The sequence below is a fragment of the Phyllobates terribilis genome, unplaced genomic scaffold (assembly GCF_046119375.1).
Source record: "Phyllobates terribilis strain yellow unplaced genomic scaffold, ASM4611937v1 Scaffold_9__5_contigs__length_417890890, whole genome shotgun sequence".
Taxonomy (NCBI): Eukaryota; Metazoa; Chordata; class Amphibia; order Anura; family Dendrobatidae; genus Phyllobates; species Phyllobates terribilis.
In genome coordinates this window covers 193,866,061-193,878,930 of record NW_027362769.1, presented here as the reverse complement: position 1 = coordinate 193,878,930, position 12,870 = coordinate 193,866,061, and the positions used below count along the sequence as shown (strand labels likewise).

Here is a 12,870-nt window from a genome sequence, read left to right as displayed (position 1 = left end):
AGATAACAGGGTGTAACGCTGTCATCAGAGTGACGGGGGCCGGAGTCTGAGGCGCCACATTCTGGGTCCTCACATGCTTCTGTCATGGCTGTGCTGCCTGCAGTCGTCTGAATCTACAATGTTCACATTCCGATAAGAACAAGGAAAACCATTGTCTGAACAGGTGTGTAAACTCTTTCTGATGCCATGTGTGTACAGATGCGTCTAGCTGTGACATGTGATCTCTACACCAGATATATATATATTTATATTACTTGTGGCGGGGGGTGACAGAATGTGTCATGGTGGTGGAGCAGTGACTGAGTTGTGGCGGGGGGGTGACAGAATGTGTCATGGTGATGGAGCAGTGACTGAGTTGTGGCGGGGGGTGACAGAATGTGACATGGTGGTGGAGCAGTGACTGAGTTGTGGCGGGGGGTGGTGACAGAATGTGTCATGGTGGTGGAGCAGTGACTGAGTTGTGGCGGGGGGGTGACAGAATGTGTCATGGTGATGGAGCAGTGACTGAGTTGTGGCGGGGGGTGACAGAATGTGACATGGTGGTGGAGCAGTGACTGAGTTGTGGCGGGGGGGTGACAGAATGTGTCATGGTGGTGGAGCAGTGACTGAGTTGTGGCGGGGGGTGGTGACAGAATGTGTCATGGTGATGGAGCAGTGACTGAGTTGTGGCGGGGGGTGACAGAATGTGACATGGTGGTGGAGCAGTGACTGAGTTGTGGCGGGGGGGTGACAGAATGTGTCATGGTGGTGGAGCAGTGACTGGGTTGTGGCGGGGGGGTGACAGAATGTGTCATGGTGATGGAGCAGTGACTGAGTTGTGGCGGGGGGTGGTGACAGAATGTGTCATGGTGATGGAGCAGTGACTGAGTTGTGGCGGGGGGGTGACAGAATGTGTCATGGTGGTGGAGCAGTGACTGAGTTGTGGCGGGGGGGGTGACAGAATGTGTCATGGTGGTGGAGCAGTGACGGAGTTGTGGCGGAGGGGTGACAGAATGTGTCATGGTGGTGGAGCAGTGACGGAGTTGTGGTGGGGGGGTGACAGAATGTGTCATGGTGGTGGAGCAGTGACTGAGTTGTGGCGGGGGGGTGACAGAATGTGTCATGGTGATGGAGCAGTGACTGAGTTGTGGCGGGGGGGTGACAGAATGTGTCATGGTGGTGGAGCAGTGACGGAGTTGTGGTGGGGGGGGTGACAGAATGTGTCATGGTGGTGGAGCAGTGACTGAGTTGTGGCGGGGGGGATGACCGAATGTGTCATGGTGGTGGAGCAGTGACGGAGTTGTGGCGGAGGGGTGACAGAATGTGTCATGGTGGTGGAGCAGTGACGTAGTTGTGGTGGGGGGGTGACAGAATGTGTCATGGTGATGGAGCAGTGACTGAGTTTCTCCTCTTTTGCAGCCGGCATCTTGTGGTTGACGTTATGAACTGCGCGGTTTCTTCCGGAAGCTCCAGTCTGCCGCGCAGACGTCTTGCGCTGGGGATCCTGGTCCTGTTACTGGTGGACGTCATCTGGGTGGCTTCGTCAGAGCTGACTTCTGTGAGTGATGAGACAATGTTGTGTCTTCCCTCCGTTCTATCCCTAGCCTTTCCTACGTGGTCTGATACACGTTGTCATAATGGCTCCCAGTGTTCACCATCATAGGGACCCCCGTAGCCGGAGACCCTCCTATATGTGTACTGCCATCATCTCCAGGCTTGTCCATCCTCCACCTACTGGAATATGTCTTGTGACCGGTGGCTAGCGGATCTCTGGTAGAAAGTGCCGGCTCCGGATCAGGTAGACGGATAGATGAGCGCTCCCTGAGCAGCAGACGAGATGGAGCGCAGCGCCCTCCCCTGGATGAGAGGGATCCAGCTTTATTGTCCACACACAGTAACTCCTCCAACGCGTTTCGCACTTCTCTGCTCTTAGTCGCAGCGTCTCCGCAGTTTCACAGTGATGCAATTTATAGTGTAAAACGAACAGTCTGGCGAGATGTTGGATGACTCTGGGGCGATGGGCGAGAGGCGACGGACGGTGCTTAACCCATTGTTATCATTATGAATTACTGCACAAAGGGCTAACTATCCTGCTGAGGGCGGCCGGGCATCGGGACGCTATACCATAGTGCAGCATGTGATTGTACGCTTCTGGATTTGTCGCCCCCGTGTGGAGATCCAGGATTTCCCCCCAGTTCCTCAGACGGGGGTCTCCTGTGACTGTAGCTCCGCTGGTGTGATTTATTGAAGCCGGCATATATCCCCGAGCTGAAGCACATGTGCCTGTACAATCTCTTGTAATGGCTGCCAGTAGATGAAGCGGTGACGGCCTGAGGTGGCGCCGCTCGTCCACAATGGAGGCAGGGATTTGTGTAGATCACAAGGGGCCTGGAAATCCTCCCTGAAGATGAGGAAGATGAGGAAGATGCCAGAAGAGGAATTTACTTCTTATTTCTCACAATCAGTGAAAAGTCCGAATCCAAGTCCTGTCATCGGAGTCGCTGCTCATAAGGGGCTGGTGGGTATCGCCCCAATTCTCACCCTTATCGCCCATTTAATGCCGTCATCTATTCTCCATACATAAAGCATAATGAGAAAGGAGGAAATGGTGTAAATGATGTGATCTCGCTGTATGAGCCTTAGTGGGACCCCTGCAGGGATGGGCTCAAATAATTGCAGCCACAATCTCTCCTAACAGACTAACGCCCCGTGACGGGGGTCCGCAGAGTCTGCAGACGGCACAGTGGGAGCTGCTGCTCTGAGGGAATCCTCTTCCTGCCTGCATAGGAATGAGCTGCGCTCGCCGGCCGTCCTGCCGTAGACTCCTTCCCCCTGCCCAGGAGCGGGGGGATCGCTGACCATGGCCTTGCACGGTCGGACACACCAATTACACGGGGGCACATCTATAACATTAGCAGAAACATTTAACATCCAATTGTGGAACTTGTTTTTATTCCAAGATCTGTTAATATTTGTTGACCGACCCCCTAATGTCTTGTGTGACCCCCCCCCCCCAATAATGAGCGTCTCCCCTATAGTGACCACACCAGACTATCTGGGAGAGAAGATGACTCTGCGCCTTGTGCAGATATTTCATAGTGTCCCCATCAATGTGCCGGATAAGTGAGACAAGAAAGTTCCACATACCTTTGTGTGTTCTCTATAAGGAAATAATGGGGTCTGCGAGTGACCCGTCATCAGCTGCCGAGAAGACCCCCTGCCCACCCAGATACACACGAGGCTCACAGGACATGTCCTGCAAATGTGCAGGGGTCAGCTCCAAGGGAACCTGCCAGCGGATCCGACATTCGGCCGCATGTGTCTGATTCCCCCCCCACTCCCCGGCCGCATGTATCTGATTCCCCCCACTCCCCGGCCGCATGTGTCTGATTCCCCCACTCCCCGGCCGCATGTGTCTGATTCCCCCCCACTCCCCGGCCGCATGTGTCTGATTCCCCCACTCCCCGGCCGCATGTGTCTGATTCCCCCCCCACTCCCCGGCCGCATGTGTCTGATTCCCCCACTCCCCGGCCGCATGTGTCTGATTCCCCCCCACTCCCCGGCCGCATGTGTCTGATTCCCCCCACTCCCCGGCCGCATGTGTCTGATTCCCCCCCACTCCCCGGCCGCATGTGTCTGATTCCCCCCCACTCCCCGGCCGCATGTGTCTGATTCCCCCCCACTCCCCGGCCGCATGTGTCTGATTCCCCCCCACTCCCCGGCCGCATGTGTCTGATTCCCCCCCACTCCCCGGCCGCATGTGTCTGATTCCCCCCCACTCCCCGGCCGCATGTGTCTGATTCCCCCCCACTCCCCGGCCGCATGTGTCTGATTCCCCCCCACTCCCCGGCCGCATGTGTCTGATTCCCCCCCACTCCCCGGCCGCATGTGTCTGATTCCCCCCCACTCCCCGGCCGCATGTGTCTGATTCCCCCCACTCCCCTGGCGCATGTGTCTGATTCCCCCCCACTCCCCTGGCGCATGTGTCTGATTCCCCCCCACTCCCCTGGTGCATGTGTCTGATTCCCCCCCACTCCCCTGCCGCATGTGTCTGATTCCCCCCCACTCCCCGGTCGCATGTGTCTGATCCCCCCCCCACTCCCCGGCCGCATGTATCTGATTCCCCCCACTCCCCGGCCGCATGTGTCTGATTCCCCCCCACTCCCCGGCCGCATGTATCTGATTCCCCCCACTCCCCGGCCGCATGTATCTGATTCCCCCCACTCCCCGCCGCATGTGTCTGATTCCCCCCCCACTCCCAGCCCGCATGTGTCTGATTCCCCCCCCACTCCCAGCCGCATGTGTCTGATTCCCCCCCCACTCCCAGCCGCATGTGTCTGATTCCCCCCCACTCCCCGGCCGCATGTGTCTGATTCCCCCCCACTCCCCGGCCGCATGTGTCTGATTCCCCCCCCCCACTCCCCGGCCGCATGTGTCTGATTCCCCCCCCCCCACTCCCCGGCCGCATGTATCTGATTCCCCCCCCCACTCCCCGGCCGCATGTGTCTGATTCCCCCCCCACTCCCCGGCCGCATGTGTCTGATTCCCCCCCCACTCCCCGGCCGCATGTGTCTGATTCCCCCCCCACTCCCCGGCCGCATGTGTCTGATTCCCCCCCCCACTCCCAGCCGCATGTGTCTGATTCCCCCCCACTCCCCGGCCGCATGTGTCTGATTCCCCCCCACTCCCCGGCCGCATGTGTCTGATTCCCCCCCCCCCACTCCCCGGCCGCATGTGTCTGATTCCCCCCCCCCCACTCCCCGGCCGCATGTATCTGATTCCCCCCCCCACTCCCCGGCCGCATGTGTCTGATTCCCCCCCCACTCCCCGGCCGCATGTGTCTGATTCCCCCCCCACTCCCCGGCCGCATGTGTCTGATTCCCCCCCCACTCCCCGGCCGCATGTGTCTGATTCCCCCCCCCACTCCCCGACCGCATGTGTCTGATTCCCCCCCACTCCCCGGCCGCATGTGTCTGATTCCCCCCCACTCCCCGGCCGCATGTGTCTGATCCCCCCCCCCCACTCCCCGGCCGCATGTATCTGATTCCCCCCACTCCCCGGCCGCATGTATCTGATTCCCCCCACTCCCAGCCGCATGTGTCTGATTCTCCCCCCACTCCCCGACCGCATGTGTCTGATTCCCCCCCACTCCCCGGCCGCATGTATCTGATCCCCCCCCACTCCCCGACCGCTTGTGTCTGATTCCCCCCCCCACTCCCCGACCGCATGTGTCTGATTCCCCCCCCCACTCCCCGACCGCATGTGTCTGATTCCCCCCCCACTCCCCGGCCGCATGTGTCTGATTCCCCCCCACTCCCCGACCGCATGTGTCTGATTCCCCCCCACTCCCCGGCCGCATGTATCTGATTCCCCCCACTCCCCGGCCGCATGTATCTGATTCCCCCCACTCCCCGGCCACTTGTGTCTGATCCCCCCCCACTCCCCGACCGCATGTGTCTGATTCCCCCCCACTCCCCGGCCGCATGTGTCTGATTCCCCCCCACTCCCCGGCCGCATGTGTCTGATTCCCCCCCACTCCCTGGCCGCATGTGTCTGATTCCCCCCCACTCCCCGACCGCATGTGTCTGATTCCCCCCACTCCCCGACCGCATGTATCCGACACCGGCTGTACGATCTCAGCCAGGAATGTTCAACTCTGAACACTGCCGCGTTTTACAGAAAAACAGTTGACTAGCCACCTGTCTGTTCACAGAGTCCCAGTGCTGCTCGATCAGGTGGCTGCTCCTCACCCACTGCCCTGGCGGACATCTCACCCTATACATGCAGGTAGGCAGAGACCTGTCACTCTATGGCAGCGGGTGAGGAGCAGCCGCCGGATAGTCTAGTCGGGCAGGCGGTTCCCTGGCGGACATCTCACCCTATACATGCAGGTAGGCAGAGACCTGTCACTCCAGGGCAGCAGGTGAGGAGCAGCCGCCGGATAGTCTAGTCGGGCAGCCGGTTCCCTGGCGGACAGCTCTCACCCTATACATGCAGGTAGGCAGAGACCTGTCACTCCAGGGCAGCAGGTGAGGAGCAGCCGCCGGATAGTCTAGTCGGGCAGCCGGTTCCCTGGCGGACATCTCACCCTATACATGCAGGTAGGCAGAGACCTGTCGCTCCAGGGCAGCAGGTGAGGAGCAGTCGCTGGACAGTGTAGTCGGGCAGGCAGTTCCCTGGCGGACAGCTCTCACCCTATACATGCAGGTAGGCAGAGACCTGTCACTCCAGGGCAGCAGGTGAGGAGCAGCCGCCGGATAGTCTAGTCGGGCAGCCGGTTCCCTGGCGGACATCTCACCCTATACATGCAGGTAGGCAGAGACCTGTTGCTCCAGGGCAGCAGGTGAGGAGCAGTCGCTGGACAGTGTAGTCGGGCAGGCGGTTCCCTGGCGGACACCTCTCACCCTATACATGCAGGTAGGCAGAGACCTGTCGCTCCAGGGCAGCGGGTGAGGAGCAGCCGCCGGATAGTCTAGTCGGGCAGCCGGTTCCCTGGCGGACATCTCACCCTATACATGCAGGTAGGCAGAGACCTGTCACTCCAGGGCAGCGGGTGAGGAGCAGCCGCCAGACAGTCTAGTCGGGCAGGCGGTTCCCTGGCGGACAGCTCTCACCCTATACATGCAGGTAGGCAGAGACCTGTCACTCCAGGGCAGTGGATGAGGAGCAGCCGCCGGATAGTCTAGTCGGGCAGCCGGTTCCCTGGCGGACAGCTCTCACCCTATACATGCAGGTAGGCAGAGACCTGTCACTCCAGGGCAGCAGGTGAGGAGCAGCCGCCGGATAGTCTAGTCGGGCAGCCGGTTCCCTGGCGGACAGCTCTCACCCTATACATGCAGGTAGGCAGAGACCTGTCACTCCAGGGCAGCAGGTGAGGAGCAGCCGCCGGATAGTCTAGTCGGGCAGCCGGTTCCCTGGCGGACATCTCACCCTATACATGCAGGTAGGCAGAGACCTGTCGCTCCAGGGCAGCAGGTGAGGAGCAGTCGCTGGACAGTGTAGTCGGGCAGGCGGTTCCCTGGCGGACAGCTCTCACCCTATACATGCAGGTAGGCAGAGACCTGTCACTCCAGGGCAGCAGGTGAGGAGCAGCCGCCGGATAGTCTAGTCGGGCAGCCGGTTCCCTGGCGGACATCTCACCCTATACATGCAGGTAGGCAGAGACCTGTCGCTCCAGGGCAGCAGGTGAGGAGCAGTCGCTGGACAGTGTAGTCGGGCAGGCGGTTCCCTGGCGGACATCTCACCCTATACATGCAGGTAGGCAGAGACCTGTCACTCCAGGGCAGCGGGCGAGGAGCAGCCGCCGGACAGTCTAGTCAGGCAGGCGGTTCCCTGGCGGACATCTCACCCTATACATGCAGGTAGGCAGAGACCTGTCACTCCAGGGCAGCGGGCGAGGAGCAGCCGCCGGATAGTCTAGTCGGGGAGCCGGTTCCCTGGCGGACATCTCACCCTATACATGCAGGTAGACAGAGACCTGTCACTCTAGGGCAGTGGGTGAGGAGCAGCCGCCGGACAGTCTAGTCGGGCAGGCGGTTCCTAGCGGACACCTCTCACCCTATACATGCAGGTAGGCAGAGACCTCTCACTCCAGGGCAGCGGGTGAGGAGCAGCCGCCGGACAGTGTAGTCGGGCAGGCGGTTCTCTGGCGGACAGCTCTCACCCTATACATGCAGGTAGGCAGAGACCTGTCACTCCAGGGCAGCAGGTGAGGAGCAGCCGCCGGACAGTGTAGTCGGGCAGGCGGTTCCCTGGCGGACAGCTCTCACCCTATACATGCAGGTAGGCAGAGACCTGTCACTCCAGGGCAGCAGGTGAGGAGCAGCCGCCGGACAGTGTAGTCGGGCAGGCGGTTCCCTGGCGGACAGCTCTCACCCTATACATGCAGGTAGGCAGAGACCTGTCACTCCAGGGCAGCGGGTGAGGAGCAGCCGCCGGAGAGTGTAGTCGGGCAGGCGGTTCCCTGGCGGACAGCTCTCACCCTATACATGCAGGTAGGCAGAGACCTGTCACTCCAGGGCAGCAGGTGAGGAGCAGCCGCCGGACAGTGTAGTCGGGCAGGCGGTTCCCTGGCGGACAGCTCTCACCCTATACATGCGGCTGGTAAACATTTTTTGTGTAAAATGCGGCGGTGTCCAGAGTTGGACAGTCCTTGGCTGAGATCGTACAGCTGGAGCCGGACACATGGGATCGGGGGCTGGGATCCGCTGTCAGCTTACAGGCGGCTGTAGCCCGCACACACTTTGTTCAGGGATCCTTTAGCTTCTACAGTTGGGCGACATGGCAGGTGTAAAACCACTTTTGTGAAGGCGATCCCAGCGCGTTCTCCCACAATGCATCCCACCTCTTCTTCATGCTCGGTCCTCGCGCACAAGTGGAATTAAATCCTAAGATCCTCGGATTCATCTGATGCTTTTTAATATATTGACCTCGATCAATGTCTCCTTGTCAGCATCTTCTCATGACGATATCCATTTTTTTAAAATCCCTTAAAGGGAACCTGTTGAGTCTGATAACGTTATAGACCGGCAGATCCAGGGTTAATTTGTAGGATAATGGCGTTACCTGGTGCCCGGCCGCTGTGCTGACAGTGTGGCACCAGGGAGAATGTTAGGCCGGCACTGACTGATGGCTCTGTGCCCTGCAGGGCCGGCTGTGGGTGAAGGCCAGCTTACAGCTGTCACTCTGTGCTGCCAACGGTGACTGTCATTGCTCCAGCACATCTGCATGGCTGACAGCCGGCGGCTCCTGGGAGGAATAACGTGCACGGTCTCCTTGGTGCTGCACGCTCCGGGGGCTCAAGCGTCGGCTCGCGGAGGCGCTCAGGTGGGACTCGGGTCGGCGCTCATGCGTCGGCTCTTTGTGGCGCTCTGGCGTCTGCTCGCGGAGGATCTCAGGCGGGACCCGGGTCAGCGCTCATGCGTCGGCTCTTGATTGCGCTCTGGCGTCTGCTCGTGGTGGCGCTCTGGCGTCGGCTCGTGGTGGCTCTCTGGCGTCGGCTCTTGGTGGTGCTCTGGCGTCGGCTCTTGGTGGTGCTCTGGCGTCTGCTCGCGGTAGCGCTCAGGCGGGACCCGGGTCAGCGCTCATGCGTCGGCTCTTGGTGGCTCTCTGGCGTCGGCTTGCGGTGGCGCTCTAGCCCATAAATTACACTTGCCAAGGTCTTCTATTGGAAGGTCCTTTTTGGATATCGATGTCCGCTCTAGATGTTTACGTCTTGCCCTTTTTTTTTTTTTGCTTTCTCATTCTGTCGTTCCTCGGTTTGTGCCATGACCATTGCTCGGGGATGGAGATCTGTTGGGGATGGAGATCTGTTGGGGTAAGAACGCTCCTCCGTAGAGCTGCATCTCACCGTGAGTGAACCCTATCAGTACGGCTTCTTCAGAATAGACCAGTTTTTGACCGGAAGTTAGATTTGATATCCAGGTCCCTAAATGATGCATTTGCCCCATCTGGAGAGATGGAGGTGCCGCCCTCGTTAATCTGTAGTGCTGATCAATTCCTTTCTTCCCATGAAATGATTAATGTTCAGGTAAAATGGCCTCCCTTACTTGCCCTCTGGATCAGGTCTCCTTCCTGATACTTCTTGTAGTCAAATCTCAGCAGGTTTTCGTCTCATGTACAGTGGTGTGTAAAAGTATTTGCCCCCTCCCCGATTTCTTGTTCTTTTGCATGTCTGTCATTTAAATGTTTCAGATCACAGAACAAATGTAAATATTAGACAAAGATAACACTAGGAAACACAAAATGCAGCTTTTTACATGAAAGTCTTTATTATTAAGGGAAAAAGAAATCCAAACCTACAGAGCCCTGTGTGATAAAGTGATTGCCCCCCTTAAAACATAAATTCACTGTGGTTTATAACATCTGTGGGAAGCTGAGTTCCATTTCCCTTGCTACATACAGGTCTGATTACTGCCACACCTGTTCTCAATCAAGAAATCACTTAAATAGGACCTGCCTGACAAAGTGAAGTAGACCAAAAGATCCTCAAAAGCTAGACATCATGCTGCGATCCAAAGAAATTCAGGAACAAATGAGAAGCAAAGTAGTTGAGATCTATCAGTCTGGAAAATGTTATAAAGCTATTTCTAAAGCTTTGTGACACCAGCGAACCACTGTGAGAGCCATTATCCACAAATGGCGAAAACATGGAACAGTGGTGAACCTTCCCAGGAGTGTCCGGCTGACCAAAATTACTCCAAGAATGCAGCAACAACTCATCCAAGAGGTCACAAAAGACCCCACAATAACATCCAATGAACTGCAGTCCTCACTTGCATCAGTTAAGGTCCGTGTTCATGACTCCACCATAAGGTCACGTCCCCACTCTCAGTATTCTGTCAGTATTTTTTCTCAGAGGTGGGAGACAAAACCAGGAGTGGGTGAGAAATTCAGAATTGGTGACTTGTTTCTATTATACCTTTTCTCTGATTGTTCCTCGCCTGGTTTTGACTCCTACTCCTGAGAAATACTGCCTAAGAAAGAGACTGGGCAAAAATGGCAGAGTTCCAAGACGAAAACCACTGCTGAGCAAAATAACATAAAGACTCATCTTGGTTTTGCCAGAAAACATCCTGATGGTCTCCAAGACTTTTGGGAGAATTCTCTGTGGACTGATGAGACAAAAGTTGAAATTTTTGGAAGGTATATGTCCCATTACATCTGGTGTAGAAGTAACATAGCTTTTCAGAAAAGGAACATCATACCAACAGTAAAATATGTTGGGGGTAGTGTGATTGTCTGGGGCTGTTTTTCTGCTTCAGGACCTGGAAGACTTGTTGTGGTAAATGGAACCATGAATTCTGCTGTCTACCAAAAAATCCTCATGAGAATGTCCGGCCATCTGTTCGTGACCTCAAGCTGAAGCCCACTTGGGTTATGCTGCAGGACAATGATCAAAAACACACCAGCAAGTCCACCTCTGAATGGCTTAAGAAAAACAAAATGAAGACTTTGGAGTGGCCTAGTCAATGTCCTGACCTTAAACGATGGAGATGCTGTGGCCGGACCTTAAAGAGGCGGTTGATGCTCAGAAACCTCCAATGTGGCTGAATTACAACAATTCCGCAAAGATGAGTGGCCAAAATTCCTCCAGAGTGTTATAAAGACTCATGTCCAGTTGTCGCAAACGCTTGACTGTAGTTGTTGCTGCTAAGGGCCCAACCAGTTATTAGGTTTAGGAGTAGTGAAGAGCGAGCACTAAAATGCTTGGGTGCTCGTTGCTCGGGTCGAGCTCATTGGAATACTCGGGCGCGCGATCCGAGCAGCGAGGCCAATGTAAGTCTATGGGAAACTCGAGTATTTTTTAGGCGGCTCCCCCCGGCGGTGTGCAGAGGGCCTAAAAATTGCCCAAATCGATGGGAACAGTGCTCAAATGACATGGGAACAGCATGGGGAAGACCCCTGGAAGCATTTCTGACCCCCAGGTCACTGGTGTCAAAAACGTTGTCAGAGGTATTACACCACTTTTACGGACTCACAATAAAACATACAAAAACAAAACCAAAATGGATTTTCCTGGGAAATCTGTTAAGGAACATCCTTTCCAGGGTAATGACTTGTATATAAGGCAAAATAAATAACCAAAAACAAAAATGTTCCTCCACACCTTGGGCTATGTACACACGTAGCATTTTTGATGCGTTTTTGCACTTTTGTATTGCATTCAACCAAGACAAATGCATTCACTGGGAAATGTCATTTTAACATTTTACAACCTTATCTGGCCATGTGCTGTGTGACACATCATCAGACACATCGTATTTCATTTATGAAGGAGGGACTCTGAAAGTCACAAAGCCTCTTTTTATAGGGCCATCAGGCGGCCCTTACTATTCTTAGAGAGCCATTAGCCGGCTATGTTTTATTGTTCCCATTACTAAAGAGTGGGTTTCCTATACTGTTATTGTGTATGCAGTGAGTGCCAGGGCTGCCCAAAATTTGGACGCACCCCAGTACCACTTTGAAAATTTGGATGCACCCCAATACCGCTTTGAAGAGACTTAGAGGAGGGCCTCCTGAAAACAATGTTCCCATTATTAGGAAGTGGGTCTCCCATAGTGTTGGCCTATACAGTGAATGCAAGGGTTGCCAAAAATTGGGAGGCACTCCAATGCCCCTTGGAAGAGACGTGGAGGAGGGCCTCATAAAAAAAATAAATAAAATGTTCCCATTAGAAAGGAGCGGGTCTCCTACACTTAGTGCATGGGCATTACAAGTATATGTGCTGACAAACATTTACCCCTGGGGGGTATACATGAACATACTGTATAATTTTTTTTTTTACGGGCATCATGAACACCCTTTAAAAAAATTATGTGGGTGTTGCATCACGGACCACGGTCACCCTGGTGATATGGTGGAGGAGGATGAGAAGGAGGAGGACAAGAGCAAATAGCCAAAATCAGGAAGCGTATACCCATGTATGGGTGTGAAGAGGTGCATGGGAATACACCTCCAAAGAAAAGACACTGGATTTGAGTTTATGTCACGCTGCTATCATTCGGTGGTGATGAGAAGTCTGGCCCAATCCATCCCTTGTTCATTTTTATAAGAGTCAGCCTGTCAGCATTGTCAGTTGACAGGCGGATGCGCTTATCAGTTATAATTCCACCAGCGGCACTAAAAACCCGCTCTGATAAAGCTCTGGCGGCTGGGCAGAACCTCCAAGGCGTAGAGAGCCAGTTCATTCCACATATCCAGCTTGGATACCCAATAATTATAAGGCACAGAGGAATCACTGAGGACGTTGGTATGGTCGGCAAGTTACTCCCTCACCATCTTCCCAAACTTTGCACTCCTTGTGAGAGTACCCTGCGCCTCAGGGCCTGTAAGATGGGAGGGGATGAGAAAATTCTCACAGAACTTTGACAGTGTTCCCCTGCCTCTGCT

The 12,870-nt window shown here is 55.6% G+C and overlaps 1 protein-coding gene across 1 annotated transcript in view; it reads left to right on the top strand.

The window, feature by feature from the left end:
* SLC35F5 (solute carrier family 35 member F5) overlaps nucleotides 1–12,870 on the top strand; it is a 53,795-nt gene that overhangs the window by 27,778 nt on the left and 13,147 nt on the right. The window contains exon 4 of the mRNA XM_073646136.1: nucleotides 1,399–1,537. Within this exon, the coding sequence (XP_073502237.1) occupies nucleotides 1,421–1,537 (117 nt within the window). The 5' untranslated portion in view covers nucleotides 1,399–1,420. The remainder of the gene's footprint in view (nucleotides 1–1,398; nucleotides 1,538–12,870) is intronic.